This window comes from Culex pipiens, chromosome 2, assembly GCF_016801865.2.
Source record: "Culex pipiens pallens isolate TS chromosome 2, TS_CPP_V2, whole genome shotgun sequence".
Classification (NCBI taxonomy): domain Eukaryota; kingdom Metazoa; phylum Arthropoda; class Insecta; order Diptera; family Culicidae; genus Culex; species Culex pipiens.
In genome coordinates this window covers 76,247,274-76,266,987 of record NC_068938.1, presented here as the reverse complement: position 1 = coordinate 76,266,987, position 19,714 = coordinate 76,247,274, and the positions used below count along the sequence as shown (strand labels likewise).

At 45.6% G+C, this 19,714-nt stretch overlaps 3 protein-coding genes across 3 annotated transcripts; 1 reads left to right on the top strand and 2 right to left on the bottom strand.

Annotated features, from left to right (window-relative positions):
- Positions 1-5,395: 5,395 nt before the first annotated feature.
- Positions 5,396-6,763, bottom strand: LOC120413509 (uncharacterized). The gene has a single exon (XM_039574368.1). It carries the CDS (start codon positions 6,761-6,763, stop codon positions 5,396-5,398), a length of 1,368 nt encoding a protein of 455 aa, XP_039430302.1.
- A 5,002-nt stretch (positions 6,764-11,765) lies between these two features.
- LOC120413563 (uncharacterized) lies at positions 11,766-13,732 on the bottom strand. The gene is made up of 2 exons (XM_039574442.2): positions 12,981-13,732; positions 11,766-12,906 (listed from the first exon to the last, which is right to left on the bottom strand). The coding sequence occupies exons 1-2, from the start codon at positions 13,510-13,512 to the stop codon at positions 12,098-12,100; spliced, it is 1,341 nt and encodes a 446-aa protein (XP_039430376.1). The 5' UTR covers positions 13,513-13,732; the 3' UTR covers positions 11,766-12,097.
- Positions 13,733-15,483: 1,751 nt separating this feature from the next.
- On the top strand, positions 15,484-19,714 carry LOC120413508 (uncharacterized protein K02A2.6-like). Its single transcript, XM_039574367.1, has 2 exons — positions 15,484-19,530; positions 19,574-19,714. Exons 1-2 carry the CDS (start codon positions 15,484-15,486, stop codon positions 19,712-19,714), a joined length of 4,188 nt encoding a protein of 1,395 aa, XP_039430301.1.

The following is a 19,714-nucleotide window of genomic DNA, read 5'->3' as shown; positions in this document are numbered from 1 at the left end:
GGATTGTTTCTATTTCTATTTTTTTTTCAAAAAAATACTTTACCTTTTTTACCTGTTTTTTTTATTTATTAAAAGTTCGTACCCCACCTCTAGTCCTGAATAAAAAAACAAATTGTCAACTTTGTTTTTATATTTTGTTTGTAAATTCATAATATTTTTCCATCGTTAATCATCACTGATCGGAAGGCAAGTCGTCGGATGCTTTCTGCGAGAATATTGTAGTAAAAATTGTCTTGTTTTTGTATTTTTTTTTAAATTAATTTTTAGTTATATTTTTTTTTCTTTTGGTCAATGCATTACAATTCTGTTTTCCTATATCTTCGTTGATCGGAAGGCACAACGTCGTGAAAATAAATGCATAAGGTGTAAAATGTTCAAAGTGATAAAACGCTCTTTTTTCATAAAAATATTTTTATTAGGTCCTTTTCCATTTTTCTTAAAGCTAAGGGTTCTTAAGAGGATCTTATGTGTAAGGAAACGTTCTTTTATTAGGGTATTTTAACCATTAGTGGACCCCCTAGTAGAGTCGAAGCACATTTTTCACACAGTTAAGTACCATTGACTATAGTTTTGATTTATTATAAATTCTTTCGGCTTCAGCATATTTGATACTTTTAACACGAAAACAGCTATATTTATACTCATAATTGAAAAAATATTGTATTTTTTAGATAAACTTTTGCTTAAATATACAGTTTTCTTTATTTTTCTAAGTTAAATTATCAGGGGTCCACTTTTGGAAAAGTTTGGATTTTCATTGTCCTATATTGGACCCCCCATTTTTTGCTCGAAAATTAGCAGTTCTTCGCTTTATTTTAGTAAAGTTCCTTAAAATTACATTATTTCGACTTGCTGAAGTTGAAAAAAAATATGGTTGGATAGTTAATTCAATCATAAAATATAAATGCAGTTTTGTTGTGAAAATGTTAGTGGCCATTGCTAATTTCAGATGTCGAACTCAAAACACTTATTTTGGCTGAAAGGACACGTAAATGTCAGCCAACATTGTTTTAAATGATGCCTGATCATGCCAAATAAAATATTTGTAGACAACAACACGCTTGAAATTGTGATTTTATTGAATTTTTCATCAAAAACCCTTCAGAGGGTCCACTATAGGAAAGGGGTCTACCAATGGATAACGTACCCTACGTAACACAGTTAGGGGGAGGGGGGTCGAACGCTGTGTTACGCTCAGGGGGTAGCGAAGAAGACGCCATCTTGGAAGTTCAGAAAACAAACACTGTCAATCAGTCTTATACATATGACTATGGTTACACGAAGTGTGTTATCCTGGTTGAACTCAAAAGTCCCATGCAAATGTGTAAAAGCAAACTGGAAAATGAGTAATGCCGATTCTGAGTGTACGGGCGCACTGTTTTGTCGACCAAAAGAAAAAAAAAGCAAAAAAAGGTAAACAGAAAAATCACTTTTTTCGATATGAATTTTCAGCAAATATTGGGATGGAATCTACAAGAATATGATAAAATTTGTCATCAGCAACACAATTCACGTGTTTTGCCTTTCTTACTAAAGAAAGGTATAGGTTTTACTTTAAGCCAGGACGTCATTTCCATCTTCGTAAATATGTCGATTCAGCATGAATTTTAATCGGAAAAATCGTCAAAAAATCACACTGCATCGATTTTCGACGCTCTATCGATTCACCTTGACAGAACTCGTCTATCTCCAACCCTCGAATTTTGAGAATTTTATTTTTTATTTATTTGCGTTTAAGGACCACTTAACTCAAGAGTCATTCGGGTCCGAAGTGAGGTTTGCGTTAAATTGAGCAGTACAAATTTGATATCCTTAAAAACTCCAGGGTTTTTCCGATCTCGTCGAGATTGTCTCCTAGGGCGACGTAGAGTGAGTTTGCGATGCCACTTTCTTCTCTTTGGTGTTCGAACTTTCGGCAGTCTACTAGGATGTGTTGAACTGTAGTTGTTTCTCCACAAGTCTCACAGGGTTCTGGATCGCAGTTTGCCATTAGATGTCCATGGGTGAGGTGCGTATGGCCAATACGTAGTCTGGTGATAGCTCTGGAGTCTCGACGGGTTAGTGTTCTGGAGGACAGCCATTCCGTACTGCTTTCTTTGATTCTGCGAAGTTTTGTGTCGCAGCTGTACCAAAGTTGATTCCATCTTTGTCGCAGCAACTTTTTTAAGCAAAGCTTGAAGTCCGGGAATGGTATTTCCTCATGTTCAGCGTTTTGTGTCGAGGAGGCACCGGTCTTTGCTAGCTCGTCCGCTTTTTCATTACCGTCAATATCACAGTGTGCTGGGACCCAGCAAAGTTCGACAGAGTCACGAAGCCTAGCGAGTCCTCGACGGATTTTGACAACCCACGGGTGATGCGTTTTGTTCCCCTTAACTGCTGATATGACGCTCTTACTGTCGCTGAATATAACGGTTTGATGCGGGTTGCGTTTGGCGAGTTCGATGGCTTCCAGGATTGCGTAGGCTTCAGCGGAGAATATAGTCAGTTGCGAAGGCAGTGTTATACTTCTGGATGTTGACGAACTGTAGACACCGCAGCCTACCCCGCCAGTCTCGTTCAACGATCCGTCAGTGAAGATTTGTGCGTGGTTCGGATACAGCTCTCCAACAGTTTGGCGAAACACTGCTCGTTGAACCGCGGGTGGTTCACATCCAAAACGGTCAGCTCTGCATGTACCGCGCTTCAAGACCCAGTCGTTTGGAGCCGGGGCGTCAGCGACGATGACTTGTGACATGTTGACGTTCAGTTTGGTGGCGGTGGTCCTGGCCCGCAGGGCCACCGGGTAGTTTCTGTTAATCCTGTTCCTAGCGAGTTGACGAGTTGAGTAGAGAATCAGATGTTCATCAACCAGGAAGTTGAAAGGTAGCAGCCCAGAGTCAGCTAGGATGCTGTCTATTGGGCTAGATCGGTAGGCTCCAGTTGCGAGACGGATGGCTTCGTGGTAGACTGGTGCGGGTTTCATGTACTCGCTCTCTCCGGCGCCGCTGGTGATTGGAATACCGTACAAAAGTTTTGGTAGAAGGGTGGCTCGAATCAGGTGAATCATGGTGACACGGTCAGCTCCGAACTTTGTTTTTCCAAGACATCTCATTAGATTTAGGCCTCTCCTGCATTCAGCCTTCGTTTTGGCTAGATGCCTTTTGAACGATAAACGGTAGTCTAGCCATACGCCAAGTACTTTGTGGGATCCAACAAACTCAACTTCTTGGTTCTCTAGCTTAAGGGTTGGTTGTTTCTTCGCGTGGAATCGTTTGAAGCACACGTGCATCGCAGCTGTTTTGGAGATTGCTACCTTGAAGCCAGTTTCTTTACTCCAACGGGCGATCGCGTTGACTACAGTTTGTAGTTTTTGCCGAGCTCGACGTACGTTCACGTCCGAGACTCCCAACGTGATGTCGTCGGCGAACAGTTCCAGGAAGACGTCTCTGTCGATGTACTGTCTAATGCTGTCGATGGCAAGCAGGAAAAATGTTACGGCTAGTACTGAACCTTGGGGTACGCCATTCTGAAGCACCTTCAATGAAGATACTTCACCGTTGAAGTGCACACGGAAACGTCTGTCTTCGAGGAATCTCGAACAGAAACTTGCCATGTGTCCGCCAATTCGAGCTTTAGCGAGTCCTTCGAGGATGAGCCGACGCCATGTTCGATCATACGCCTTTTCAATGTCCAGAAAGAGAAATTCTGCGTGTTTTTTCGTTGCGATCGCGTTCTTGCCGTAACTTTCTATACTTGCCAGCGTGTCCAATGTCTGCCTTCCCTTTCGGAACGCAGCCTGGTGCTGGCCGAAGACGTTTCGCTCTTCTAGCGTATCCATCAACCTCCGATTTATCATTCGCTCGAAGAGTTTCAGGACGCAGCTAGAGAGGTGAATCGGGCGGAGATTTCCAGGGATGTTCGGATTTTTTCCGGGCTTTGGGATTGGCACCAGTATAGTTTCCTTCCACGTGGCAGGGAAAGTATTACTCGTCCAGATTGAGTTATAAGCGTCGAGAAGCTTATCCTTTCCGATTGCTGGCAGATGCTGTAGCATTGTGTTGTGCACTCCATCGGGTCCAGGAGAAGATCCAGAGAGGTCGTTCAGCTGAGTTAGTAGCTCGTCCTTTGAGAATGTTTGTAAGTAATTTGCACCTCGATCTCCCGGAAATGAGAACGGCCGCCTTTCGACTCTGGTTTTTCGGGTACGGAAGTCATCAGGATACGACGAGTCGGACGAGCTTTGTTCGAAGAACTCTGCTGGATGTTCTGCGATTTCTTTTGAGTCGGATGTTTGTCGGTCTCCGACTTTGACTGACCAGGTGCGAGTGGACGATCTTTTGCCCGATATTGAACGAATTTTTCGCCACATTTCCGATGGGGGCGTGTCTTCATTGATTGTTGATACATATTCTTGCCACGAACGAGACTTCTCTTCTTCGATCACTTTTCTTGCCTTCATCCTCGCCTGCTTAAACTCTTCATGTGCTGCTTGAATGAGAGTTTCATTTACGCGCCTTTGCTTCCTTACGCTCTGGAGCTGACGTAGGGCACGTCTCCTTTGCTTGACGGCCTCAGCTACACGTTCGTTCCACCACGGGACGGAGCGGGGGTGGATGTCCTCTTTGGTTTTTTGGGATTGAGGCCTCGGCGGCGCTGATGATTACTGCTGTCAGTTCTTCTATGGTATACTGCTGCTCTGGATTGATGCTGTTGTATACGTCCAGTTCGAACTTGTTCCAGTCGGCCGAGGGTATTATCCAACTTTGTCTTCTTTTTTCGGGGACAGACACTCCTGAGAAACCGACAAGTATTGGAAAATGGTCACTGCTGTGCACGTCTTCGGCGAGCTTCCAGTTTAGTCGGCTGGCTAATGGTGCACTGCATGCTGTGATATCTGGCGTAGAAGGGCTTTGGCAGGCTTGATGAGGTTGGTAAGTGTCAGCTCCGTCATTTAACACAACCAGGTTCGTTTCTTCGAAGGTGCTGGCCAAAGTGCGCCCGCGTGCGTCGTCGTCATTGCTCCAGAGTTCGTTTTTTGCGTTCAAATCCCCTGCCAAGATAACTGGACCTGGAAGCTGCTCTAGAAGGTCCTCGATGTCGGATCTGGTGATCTCCTCGTTCGGTGGAATGTAAATTGAACACACTGTGGCTTTGACGGGGATGTCAATTTTTACTGCTACTGCTTCTAGGGTCGTTTGCAGGGTAACTTGTTCTGCGTCTACTCCATCTCGTACTGCCAGCATCACTCCTCCGCCGTGATTTGATCGCAGCTTAGAGAAGATGCTGAATCCTTTTATGCTGTAGTTTTGGTGTTGTAGTTTTACTTCTTGCAGTGCGATTACAGTTGGTTTGTGTTTGTTAATAAGAAGTTGAATTTCTGCATGTTTGGATCGCACTCCGTTGCAGTTCCACTGGATTAGGAATTTGGCGAGATGGAGTTCGGGTCGAACTCCATAGAGCTGGAAGATTCAACCTCCACGTAGATGGTCTCGGAAAGAGAAATAAGATCGTCCTTGCTGGTCGTTGTTGTCTCGATGGCCAGCGTTTTCGGCGCTGGAGATCGGGATCGGTTACTGTCGTCAGAGTCTAATTCGTCGTTTTTCTTGGCTTCCGAAGATCTATCTCGCTTGGTGGGCATAGGGCGGCGTTCTTCGTTAGGTGTCATCTTATTACTGGTGAGAGTTTTCACTTTCTGCTCCAGGAGGGTGATGTAGTGCTGCTTGTTCTCCAGCTCTTTGGTCAGGTACTCGATTTGCATGGAACTTTTTTCGAAGCACTTCTGTAGTTTTAGGTAACTTTGGTCCACTTCACTTTGCTTTTTTAGCATTTCTTCGAATTTCTGTTCATATTTTAGTTCTAACACTTTCAGCGATTCTTCCTTCTTCTTTATTTCACTTAACCACTTGTTTTTTTCTTCCTCAATGTTCACTTGCTCAGCCGTGTTCATAGAGCCGGCTGCAGCGACTTTGGCGTAGTTTCCGGCGTTCGTCCTGCTCTCAAGGAGTTTCCTCGCTTCGTGGTAAGGGATGTTTCGGTCGATTTTGATTCTCACTATTTCCTCCTCGGTTTTCCTTTTTGGGCACTGTCGATTTGTTGCAGCGTGGCCTTCTCCGCAGTGTTTACATTTTGCTGGGTTTGGGCAGTCGATGTTATCGCCGTGGAAAGGCCCAGAGCAGTTGGCACAGGCCTTTGCACCTCTACAATTTTTGCTGATATGGCCATATTCAAAGCATCCGTAGCACAGTGCTGGTGGGGGGTAGTATGGACGGACCGCGACCGAATGACATGCTACTTGTACTCTTTCCGGCGGGTGGGGTTTGTTGAAGGTTATCACAACCGATCCAGTTTCAACTTTATTCACACCTTTTTTCAGATGTCGTGCAGCTTTGATCCCTTGTTCCGACAGTTCTTCAACGATCTGCTCTTCCGTTACACCAATTAGATCCCGGCATGAGATCACTGCTCTTGATGTGTTTCGGAACTCGTCGTCCACAACTTCTACTTTTGTTATTTGATCGCCAAGTACAGTTAGCTTGTCCTTCAGCTGTTTAGCCTGTGCTTCGTTTGGTACTTTGACTGTGTACGTTCCGGCTTTGAAGTTCTTGCGGATGTCCTCGACGGTGGCACATGCCCGGATAGATTTGGTAACCAGGAAGATGTTTACAGTGGCCAGAGATCCTTTGTTCGGTGCTTGTACTGTCACGTAACGAGATGAACCTTTCAAGCTCCAACTTGGGTCAAGGGTAGGTGGGAATGCGTACATTCCCCCTCCACTCGAAGCCATGTTGACCGCCTCTCCCTCGGAGGGCGCCTCTTTGGCGGACAATTCACTCAGAAGGCTGAGATTGTGTACTTCCTTTGGCAAAAATTACAGTTCTTCTTCACTTGTTTACACTTTGGTTTGTTGTCTCTTCTAGGTTAGGTATTCTCCTTTGCGGAGCACACCACGGATGGTTTCGGCCCGGGCCCTTTTTGGTGGCCCACTGGGACTGCGAAACTATTTAAACACCACTGTACTGTCCTTAGCTAAGTTTGCAGTTAGTTCGATAACTAAATCACTTTTAAATCTGACAAAATCGCTCGAAATTGGCAGAGCAACGCAGACGCTTGTTTATTCAACCGAACGTCACTTTGTCGACGAATTTTGAGAAAATAAATTCCGTGGAGGTCGAGTGATGTTCGTATGTGGTAAAATTTTGCTAAATTTTGTGTCGCGCCGTTCTCAGCTCTCATTTATCCGATTTCGATTCTTCTAAATGCAGATGAAAGCTAGCGTGCTGAACCTGGGCGAGTTGCCACGCAAATTTCGAAATATCCATCTGTTTTCGGATGCGGCCAGACTTTTCAACAAAATACACAGTTTTCAAATGAAAATATGGTAAATTTTTTTCATTTTCATATCTTCTATCTATCTCAAAAATTGCATTTTTCGAGCCCTACAACCTCCCAAATTTTCATCCAGATTCATAATATGGTTCTGGAGTTAGAGCCGTTTGATTGACCTACCATAAGAAAAAAAAAATCCCTAAAAAAAGGTAAAAGCCCACCTGGTGACCTTCGCCAACATTTTTCATTTCTGATTTTATTCAAAATTTCTTGCTACATTCATAGTACAGACCATGAGTGAGCATCTGAAACAAATTCGACATCGATCGGCAATCCCGATCAATTTTTAGAACGATTTACTTTTTGCCTTTCTTACTAAAGAAAGGTACACTCAAACCCCGATGGTTTGACACCAACTGTTGTCAAACGAACGGGGTCACTTTTTAGTTTTACACCCCTTTTACACGGAGTTCACACACACTACCAAACGTATGTTTTGATAGTGTTCGTGAGTGCCGTGTAAAAAGTGACAGTTCGTCACTTTTAAGTTTGACTTTGACCAACCAACAGGGTACAAACTAAAAAAGTGTCAAACGAAAAAGTGACCAACCACCGGGGGTTGAGTGTATAGGTTTTACTTTAAGCCAGGACGTCATTTCCATCTTCGTAAATATGTCGATTCAGCATGAATTTTAATCGGAAAAATCTTCAAAAAATCACTTTGCATCGATTTTCGACGCTTCGTCGCCAAGTTGACAAGTTGAGCTTCGAATACTGGCGCGAGAATGCTGGCGCATATATTTGCTGGCTCGACTTATACTCGTTTGTAGTAGCTTGTCTACCGATGTTTCCTACAACATGTAAGATATCGTAGCTTTTCGGTTTCTTTTGCCCTGTTTGTTTTTGCATAACTGTCCAATGTTTATATAAAAACTTTTGTGACATAGGACATTCATCCGGCTGCAATCTATTTGTTTTCCGTGGGCTCCGAAAATCGCCTAAAAGTAGACTCAATTTTTTCGTGATTTCGTAAGTTTATTCAACAGGGTTAATTTTTTTTTTTTTTTTCATTGGATTCCAATAGGAGCTTTCTAAGCTTTTCATCGTTTATATCGTTTTCAAAGTTTTCAATGCTGGCGACGCCAATGGCTTTCTACCTAAGGTACTCGTGATTGAGTGTGTAGTGGTGCAATTGTAAAAATAGCTGTCTCTGACTCTGTCACATCCGTAGAAGCTAAATTGCTATCTTCCCTGCACCGTGCGGCACACGCGGTTCACTTATACCTCGGTTTTTCTTTGCGCCTACCGCGGTGTGCGTTGTCACTGGCGCATGTTTGCTATGCTCGCGTTTGTCATAAACGCTTGTTTGATTAAGAATATGTACGATTAAAAATATTCTTTTGGTGAAAATGGCGTTTTTTTGTTTCTTTTGGAAATCATACCATTTATAATACTTTGCTTTTATCATAAGACTTTCTTCTTCTTCTAAACAAAGTCAATGTTATGAATTGAAAGAAGTTCTACCATCGTTATATTCTTTAGTAAGAAAGGCTCTATCTCACCCCAGGTGGGATTAAATCGGGTTTTTCTGGAATTTATCGTTTAAATTGTAAAAAAAATGAAAATCAAAAAGTTCAAGTTGGTATGTCAGAGACATAACCGAAAGACATAGGACCAAACAATTTTAATGAGATTGTTGATGTTTTTGGATTGCTAGTGACATTTAGAATAAGATTATTTTATTTTGTTTCATAGATTTGTCGGCAAAATTGTCATGAATGTTCCCCAAGGTGAACCTTTCATGAGGGCACCGGCTACTCCAGGTTGTGGCCACTACTGTCGAAATTGCAATTTTCATGTTCAGTATCAAAAACCACGAATTTTGATACCCATATTGCCAAAACAAGTATGGTTCTGTAAAAGGCCCTCTGGGCCCCGGGGGAACCTGCTTCGAGGGCACCGGCCACTCCAGTTTTTGGACACCACTGTCGAAATGGTCATTTTCATGTTCAGTATCAGAAACCTCGAATTTTGATACCAATATTGCCACAACTCATATGGTTCTGTAGAAGGCCCTCCGGGCCCCGGGGGAACCTGCTTTAAGACCACCGGCCACTCCAGGTTGTGGCCACAGCTGTCGAAATGGCCATTTTCATGTTCAGTATCAAGAACCATGAATTTTGATACCCATATTGCCAAAACTCGTATGGTTCTGTAGAAGGCCCTCCGGGCCCCGGGGGAACCTACTTTGAGATCACCGGCCACTCCAGGTTGTGGCCACTACTGTCGAAATTGCCATTTTCAAAAACCATGAATTTTGATACCCATATTGCCACAACTCGTAAGGTTCTTTAAAAGTCCCCCCAGGCCCCGGGGGAACCTGCTTCGAGGGCACCGGCCACCACTGTCGAAATGGCCGTTTTCATGTTCAGTATCAAAATCCTCGAATTTTGATACCCATATTGCCAAAACAAAAAAAAATTCAAAAAAAAAATCAAAATTTCGATGAAAATAGAAGTTAAATCAACTGAAAACAATCTAAAATGCATTTTTCTGCATTGATAATCATTAGGGTTAGTGAAATTTCACGATTTCGCGGACAGCGTGAAATTCGTGAAATTTGGCTTTTTCCGTGAAATCCCGTGAAATTTTATGTTTGTGTGAAACTGTAACGATTTTTCTCAAAATGATTTATCTAACTCAAAAAGGAATAAAAATAATCTTATGAACTAGTATAGAATTAAGTGAGAGAATGCCTATGTTCAATAACTAACATAGGGTTAGTAAATCATGTTTGTTTTTCAAAATAACAACATAATAAATATTTCATCCATACAGACTATTTAAGTAAATTTTATTAGATTTGAATTGAAAAGCTTGATATGAAACACTTGAAAAATTGTTCTGATTTTTTAATGTTTTTAGAAACTTACTATGTTTAGTAATATTTTCATTCGCTGTTATAAAAATTTTACTGCTTTTATATTTGAAAGGTATAGTTTCAAAAGATTTTAAAAGAAACATGATTTGTTTTATTTGAAAAAATTAAAGCTTTAAAATTAACTATTGAAAACTTTACAGATGTCGCAAAAAATATTCAATTATTTCACTCATTTTTGCTAGACAAGATTGTAACTCAATCGAAACATTTTTAATTTTTTTTCTTTGTTTCTACAATGAGTTTGAGTCAATTTTGCACAACTTTTTTAGAACCCCCTACATTAATTGAAAATAAAGCACCATGCGTCTCCAGCAAAATGAACTGGGGATGCATTTCGAAGGAGATGCATGGTAATTTAAGTTCGATTAATACACATTTTCGTCGTACGTAAAACGTACTGGATGTTATTTAAGAAATCTTTAGGAAACCCAGTTTTTTCGTGAAAACTTAACACGTAGACAAACTTGTCTTGCATTTTTCTCAGCTTGCTGTTTTTGCATGTGGGACATTTATGCGCACATGGGCAGTGCAGGTCCATGTTAACCCTCTACAACCTAACCCCGCCTTTAGACGGGATTCGATCTGAAAAATCGCCAAAAATCCATTTTTCAACCAATTTTAGATCTTTAAAATGCATTGGAAAGAAGAGTTCTTAAAATTTTAGAAAATTTTAGGGTTGGAAGTTTTACTTGTTTTATGTGACTTTGCCAATGTTTTTAAAAATGTCATTTTTTTAGGGGTCAACTTTGACTGTGTTTTTTACTAACATTTCCTATATTTTAGGTAAAAATTAGTAATTTTTGTAGTGTCCCAGACTATGCCTCTACGCATTTGTTTACAATATAAATGAGAATGGTGCCATTCTATAGCAGAAAATGTAAAAAACAAGTAAAAAATTGAAAAAGTGACTGTAAAAACATGAAAAAATAGATAGGCAAAATGTAATGATAGGAGGTGGTAGAATAGGCCAAATACTACCGAAAACAAACATAAACTAAACAAGATAAATGAAAATTAAAATACTAAAAATAAAACAAGAAAAACATAAAACAAGAGAAGTGAAGTTTTTCGTAGAACAAAAGTTGCTCAAAATGACCTCCTGAACACGGGAAAAATAAAAATTTTCGAAAAAAAATTGGGCAGTAGAGGGTTAATGGATTTCAGCTGTGAGCTCTTTAGTTCCAAGGCTGGATTGAGATAAAATCACTGTATTTACTTTCAAATAGGGGAACGGCATCTCATTCCAGAGTTGCTTCTAATGTTGACATATAAGCACAATGACGTTCAATTATTCTACCAAATACATTTTCGCAATTTTTTAAAACAAATTTCAGCAGTCAAATTTTACTCAATTGCGAAAATTACGAGCGATAGTTCGGCTTGCCCCATCTTCCCCTATAACTCAAGATTGAAAGCGAATTTTGTGGATTTGTGGAAGTCAAAATGACGAAATGTTAATTAAATACAGAAGTGAAAAAGGAGAAAAGTAGGATAGTTTCGGATCAGAAAATTAAAGATGTTCAGTTTAGTTTCACATTTATTTTTAACAAATTCGAATATAAATGCAGAACGTTTCGTCAAATAACGAATGTATGAAATCAATTTAAAAAACAACTTAACAAACTTTTTTTGTGCGACTCTGACTAGCTCCCTTCAAGTACTGTTGTATCGAAACCTCGCCCTTCAATAATTTATTTTATTTCACCAAATAAAAGAAAAAATCATTCAAAAATCATAAATGCGCTGAATAAATTGTGCCACTTTTGTTTGTACCTGCAACAATGGCCTAAACGGAATGTGGGTTTGGCATGTGCGTATCGTTTCTTTTTTTTTTTTTTTCGTTTTCGCTCTCTAGGGAATCCTGGAAATGACAATCGAGACGTACCCGTTGGAGTAGTACAGCTCGTCGCCTTCGTCCGTGATGGTGATGTTGCGCAGCGGTTTGTAGTCCTTGAACGGGTTGTTGGCGGCGCGCTTGACAAACACCAGATCGCGCTGCTTGGCGGCCCGCTTGCTGGTGCTGTAGATGATGGCACAGTCCTGGCAGGCCTCGTCCCGGGTGTACGACGTGAACACGATCGGAATGTTGACGTAGCGGATGAGCCGGCCCAGCGTGGTTGACCACGTGTCCCGCTGCGTCTCGATGTGCTCGTGGAAGCCACAGTTGTAGCTCACGATGATCTGCGGCCGGTCCATCGGCTCGGTCGGTTCCAGGCAGTGGAACAGTGCCTTGTGGTAGTGCATCTTGATCGAGCGCTTTCCCTCGTAGTTGAGCTCGATTTCGTCCTTGATCGAGCCGACCTCCGGCCCGATAAAGTGAATTACGACCTGCCGGATCTGGGGCACGTAGGAAAAGATCACCGAACAGCTGTTGTAGTCGAAGAAGGAAATTTCCTCCTCGACGCCGACCACGTAAATGACCAACGATTGCTGCAGCTCCAGGTGCATGTTGGTCACGTTCAGCGCGTACAGAATGGTGCTGACGTGCGAGTAGTTGGACACGAACTTGAGATCGTTGAAATCTTTGACCGCCTTGGGTACCATCGGGATGTTCATGTTGTACGCTCGGTTGACCAGCTCGAACGAGTTCCGGGGAAACTCGACCAGTTGGGCCGGGCTAAGCTTCGGGTAGCCGATCGTGTCGAGGCGGGCGGGGAAATCTGCAAGGGAGAATTTCGATTGTGAATAATCAAGGTTAGTTTGACAAGTTTTGCCGAATCATCAAAACACTCACCCGCATCGAGCAGCAAATTCACCCGGTACAGCTGGCACCACCGGCCGTGCCGGTCCACGTCCTGCAGCCGGTGCTCCTCGGAACAGTACAGCACCTGGTGGCAGGACTCGCACGCCTTCAGCTTGGTCGTGTCGTAATCGAGACACACCCGGCAAATGTTCGGAAAGCGCAGCATCATGTACTCGTGCGTTTTGAGGTTGCGCTGGAGCATCGAAATGATGAGGCACTCGGCCAGCGAGATGGCGCACTCCAGATCGCGCCGCGTTCCCCCGACGATGCGTGGGCACTCCGTCCGCACGTCCAGGATGTGGTCGATCTTCCGAATCGTCAGCACCTTCGTCACCACGCGGCAAAAGTCCTTGTGGTGCTTCCAGTCCTCCTTCTGGTGCTGCTCGCCGCAGTAGCCAATCAGCCGGCAACCCTTGCAGTACCGGAGCTTAATTCCGACCAGCGTCAGCCGGTGCTCGGTGGCGCGGGTGAAGCAAACGTTGCACCGGGTCGCGTTGAAGTTGTTGTAGATTGTGTCCTCCATCGTGTTCGCGGATTCGAGACCGTAAATAGAATAAAATTGAAATCCTTTTTTTTTTCTTTTTGCCGCGAATTTAGCACTGTTTTGTCTTTATTTTGGCTCCGCGCGCCGCGGGAAAAAGGTGTGGCGAAACGAAACAAGTGTGATCGAAGAGAGCAAAAGGGAAACTGATGTGAAATCGCGGAATGATTGTGCGATTTTGACGTGGGACTACGCGGTGTTGTGACAGTGAAACGTTGCGGGGAAATGTTTCATGGGCGGTTGTTTGTTTTCTAGATCCCTGAAGGGGTACACGGAAACTGAAAACTGTTAAGAAATTCACTTCACAGAAATCGACGCCAACATTTCAAAAAGCATCATGTAATTTCAAGAAAAATTAGAATCCTGCGCTCCAAATAATCGCCGCAGAAAGATATCGTCGCAATGGGAAAGCCCTGGAAAACCTAGAGAAAGCAGGAAAGTAGGCTTAGACAAATTTTTAAAATAATTTTGACCTTGATTTTGACAGTCAATCTGAGATGTTCGTAGGGACTTTTTCTGCTGGCTGACGATTGCTGGTTGGTTTTGGCTGCGGTTGTCTGGTTTCCGGTGGCGGAATCTACGGTTCTGAGACCTTAGCGGCCGGCTTTATGGAACTGGGTACCGGGTCTGATGGACGCAAAGCGGGCATTGTTGGCTCCGTCGGGCAGGCGTTCCCATAATTGCAGAACTTGGTACCCAGTCATACGCTAATCCGGGCATGCTTAAAGGGGACACTTCCTGACGGTTAAGGTCAGCGGCCTGATAGATGTCGGCCTTGATTTTGATGATGATGGCTGAATGTGGGAAAAAAATCAAAACAATACCGAAACATGGTTCCACCAACGAGTGCTTCTCTCTGGTTCCACGTAAACCATCAAAAGCTATGTTTAAGTATCTAATGAAAAATCACCGCACAGACCGGTGGCCGGGATACGGTCCACCGAAAGATCCAGATTTGTCAAGAATTTTGACTTCAATTTCATATCTTTTAACATGAAATCTTATGCATAACATCGGAACCGGTTCCACGATCTTCGGTGGCTACATCCAGAACCTTATTTAAGAAACAGCGTTAACGCTTCGGTTAACTGGCCATGCGACGTATAAAACTAGTTGATTTTGAATGAAGAGTGTCTTTAGTGTGTAAATTTTTCTCCTGGCCGGTTCCCATATTCCCCGGTGGTCACATCCGGAATCCGTTTTTGGCAAACAAAACATTAACAAAGTCTCAACCACATCCCCCTAACTGCGTTTCATAATAAAAGAACGCTGTTGCGAAGAAGCTTCTGGTTGGAAATACAATTTCATATCAACAGAAGGAAGAACAGAACAGAAGGAAGAAGTTATATTTTCAATATTAAATATTATTTCTATCAAAAACGATCACCATCTTATAAAAAATTATCGTGACGAAAAAATAGCATAACCAGTTGAGCTGAACTGACAGCGATGTAAAGTGTAAATCAAAACGATTGCTGCGATTAATTGAAAAACTCCTTGCGCTCCTATAATTGAGACCCTCTCAAGATAATCACCAAAACTGATTATTTCTCAATACGCGCAATACAAACCATGCGTTTTGAGAAAAACGCATTTGAATGTTGAGCATTCATTTTCAATTCCCATTTTAATATATGTTGGGAGAACGTCCCTATTACGACGCGGCGACTCATCCGCTGACATCTGTCAGCTCGATAGACGTCAACCGCGCCGGAAGTTCGAGTGGAGAAATCATTATTGTTCGACCCTAGCAAGTAGACGCACACGTTTTGTATTTCTGAAAATAAACTTTTAATTTGTTGGTTGCGTACTACAGTTTCTACTTATTCGATAATCCAACATTGTGGCGACGAGGAAGAAGTTGTTGGATTTATCGCGAAATCGGTCGAGTTACGCGCAAAATCTGTTCCTGGACGATTTTCTTGAAGGCGCTCAATTTGGAGGTTAGCTGGCATGTCGACTGAAAATCGCGGAAACCACTCTGGGCACGGGAGAAAGCCCACATTCGAGGAAATGCTGTTTGAACTACTACAACAGCAGCAGCGGATGATGGCCCAGGTGACGCAGCAGATGACAACTTCGCAAGCGGCCACCCAGAAGTGCCTGAAGGAGCTGTCCCGGGACGACATCGCACTCGACGCGCTTGCGAGCAACATTGTCGAGTTCAACCACGATCCGGAGCAGGGGACAACGTTCGACACGTGGTTCTCCCGCTACTCGGACCTTTTCGACAAAGACGCCGCAAAGCTCGACGACGCCGCGAAAGTCCGACTTCTGATGAGGAAACTCAACCCGGCAGCGCATGAACGCTACACAAGTTTCATCCTGCCAAAGAAGCCCAACGTGCTCTCCTTCAAGGAGACCGTCGAACAATTGATGTCCCTCTTCGGATCTCCGGTGTCGGTGTTCCATCGCAGGTACAAGTGTCTCCAAGTGACCAAGGAGGATTCGGAGGACATTCTCGCCTACTCGTGCCGCGTCAACAGAGCCTGTGTGGACTTCAAACTGTCCGCTCTGTCCGAAGAACAATTTAAATGCCTAATCTTCGTCTGTGGATTGCGGTCCTCGGGCGATTCGGACATGCGAATGAGGCTCATCACACGGCTGAACGAGGCGGCGGACATCACCTTGACGAAGGTCGTCGAGGACTGCAGGAGCTTGGTCAGCCTCAAGCGAGACAACGTCCTGGTCGAAAAACCGAAGCAGTCAGCGGTGCACGCTGTCAGGCACAACAACAAAACCTTCTCGCCGCCCAAGCATCAGTCAGCGCCGGCGGGTGGAAGTAAACAAAGTGCTGGACAGCCACGTTCCGCATGCTGGTCATGCGGGGGCATGCACTATTCATCGGATTGCAACTTTAAGGAACACGTCTGCCGGGATTGCGGCAAGAAGGGCCACAAAGAGGGCTACTGTAGCTGTTTTTCCGGAAAGCCTGCAGGGAAGAAAAAGTACGGCGCAAAGAAGACCAAAGCCACCAAGGTCGTCGCCGTGCACAACGTCAGCCGCGGAAGGAAGTACGCGGAGGTGCAGATAAACAACGTTCCGGTTCGGCTACAAGTGGATTCTGCGTCGGACATTACAATCATCACCGACCAGATGTGGAAGCAGATCGGTAAGCCGAAAGCCGGCCCGCCGTCCTGTAAAGCAGTCACCGCATCGGGGGAACCGCTGGGGCTCGCTTCGGAGTTCTGGTGTGACGTGACCATCCAAGGCGTTTCAAAACGAGGGCTGTGTCGTGTCGCTGTTCCCGGAATCAACTTGTTCGTGCTGGGCACGGACTGGATGGACAACTTCGGTCTGTGGGATGTACCCATCAGCTCGTTCTGCAGCAAGGTGTGCTCTCAACCCCAGCACAGCCTCGATGTCGGTCAGCTTCAAGCTAAGTACACCGACGTTTTCACCAGCAGAATGGGACTCTGCATCAAGACCAAAGTCAAGCTCTCTCTTCGGGGCAACCCGAAACCTGTGTTCCGGCCGAAACGTCCCGTTGCCTACAGCATGGAAGGTGCTGTCGAAGAGGAACTGCAGCGTCTCACCAACATCGGCGTCCTCAAGCCGGTCGAGTTTTCGGACTGGGCCGCGCCAATCGTCGTTGTGCGGAAGCCCAACGGGACCATCCGCATCTGCGCTGACTTTTCCACGGGGCTCAACAGCGTTCTGGAGTCAAACCAACATCCACTACCACTACCAGAAGACATCTTCGCAAGTATGGCCGGATGCAAGGTCTTTAGTCACATCGACCTATCCGATGCCTACCTTCAAGTGGAAGTGGACCCAGATTCCCAGAACCTTCTCACCATCAACACCCACAAGGGGCTCTACCAGTATACCCGCTTGACGCCCGGAATCAAGTCAGCTCCCGGCGCCTACCAGCAGCTGATGGACACGATGCTTTGCGGACTCAGCTCAACTTGCGGTTATCTGGATGACATCCTGGTCGCAGGCCGAACGCAGGAAGAGCACGACAGCAACCTTCACCGAGTGCTGAGCCGACTGCAGGAGTACGGTTTCACGGTGAGAATCGAGAAGTGCAGCTTTTCGATGCGTCAGATCAAGTATCTGGGCCAAATCATGGACGGCGACGGTATTCGGCCAGATCCAAACAAAACATCCGCCGTTGCCTCCATGCCCGCTCCGCACGATGTTCCCTCACTCCGCTCGTATCTCGGCGCCGTGAACTACTACTCCAAGTATGTTCCGGAGATGCGGAAGCTGCGATACCCCATGGACCAGCTGCTGAAGGCGGGGACAAAGTGGGACTGGAACGACGCATGCCAAAAATCCTTCGACCGGTTTAAGGAGCTGCTGCAATCACCGTTGGTACTCACACACTACAACCCCAAGCTGGAAATTGTGGTATCAGCGGACGCTTCAACGGTCGGCATCGGTGCGAGGATCGCGCATCGGTTTCCAGACGGGGCAGTGAAGGCGATCAGCCACGCATCTCGGAGTTTGACCCCGGCTGAATCAAACTACAGCCAAATAGAGAAGGAGGGTCTCGCTCTGATTTTCGCCGTCACGCGCTTCCATCGCATGTTGTTTGGCAGACACTTCCAGCTCGAGACGGATCACAAGCCGTTGCTCTCGATCTTCGGATCCAAAAAAGGCATACCCGTCTATACTGCCAACAGACTCCAAAGCTTCGGCTACGCCGACGTGCTGTCCCGGCTAATCAACACGCACATCCGGCCGGACGAGGAGTACGTGATCGCCGCTATCCAGCTCGAGAACACCATGCAGCACATCGTCGAACGGTCTTTGGAAGGTCTACCGCTCACTTTCAAGGTGATCAAGACCGGCACTGAAGCGGATCCAGTTCTCAAGCAAGTCACGCGGTACGTACAGGAAGGCTGGCCAAACAGGAAGGCGGATCTCGAGGACTCCCAGCTCCAGCAGTTCTACCTTCGCCGAGACGGACTGTCTGCAGTTTCCGGCTGTCTCACCTACGGTGAACGGCTGGTCATCCCGTCGAAGTTCCACAAACGCGTTCTCCAACTGCTGCACAAGGGTCACCCTGGTGTCGAGAGGATGAGGTCGATCGCCCGAAACTACGCGTATTGGCCTGGAATCGACGAAAGCATCGCGCAGCTTGTCCGCACCTGTACCGACTGTGCATCGGTTGCCAAAACAAGCAACAAGACAACTCTGCAGTCTTGGCCGCTACCGGAGAAACCCTGGCAACGAGTGCATATCGATTTCGCCGGACCAGTCGATGGCTGGTTTTTCCTGATCCTGGTGGACGCTTTCAGCAAATGGCCCGAGGTCGTCCCGACAAAGCGCATCACAACTGCAGCGACTTTGGCCATCCTCCAGGGAATTTTCGCGCGATTTGGTATGCCGGAAACGCTGGTGAGTGACAACGGACGTCACTGTGACAGCAACGGCATCCTCCACTTGAAAACGCCGCCGTTCCATCCGCAGTCCAACGGGCTTGCGGAGCGTTTCGTGGATACCTTCAAGAGGACGCTGAAGAAAATCACAGCGGGGGGAGAAGCTCTCGCCCAGGCGATCGACACGTTCCTGCTGTGTTACCGTTCAACGCCCTGTCGCAGTGCACCAGAAGGCAAAACACCGGCTGAAGTACTTTTGGGCAGACCAATCCGGACATCGCTCGACCTGCTCAAGCCGCCCACTCCTTTCCACAGGATCGAGAACAGCAAGCAGGAGAAACAGTTCAATCAGCAACACGGTGCCAAGGCCCGACACTACCAACCAAAGGACCGGGTCTGGGCCAAAGTGTACAAAAACAACGATTGGAGCTGGCAACCTGGTCAAGTGCTCGAGCGTGTTGGACGGGTCATCTACAACGTCTGGCTGCCGACTAAGCAGAACCTGATCCGATCTCACTGTAACCAGATGAAACAACGGTGTGAGTCGGACGACGATGCTGCGGCGAAGCCGTCCCAGTCGGTGCAGATTCCGCTCGACATCCTGCTCGAGTCCTGGGGTCTGGGAACACAGTCGGAGTCAACTGAAGCAGCTCTTGATGCGCCCGCACCGGTCGCTGAGATAGGTGCTCCCCCGGCACTGGTACTTCCACCAGGTGCCCCCGCACTGGTTCCACAACCAGGTGCACAACAAGCGAGGAACCCTCCTCGCACAAAACGCCGCCCTGAAAACGCTACTCCACAGCAACAACCGGTTTCTACTCGTCACTCTTCAAGATTCCGAAGAGCTCCGGTGA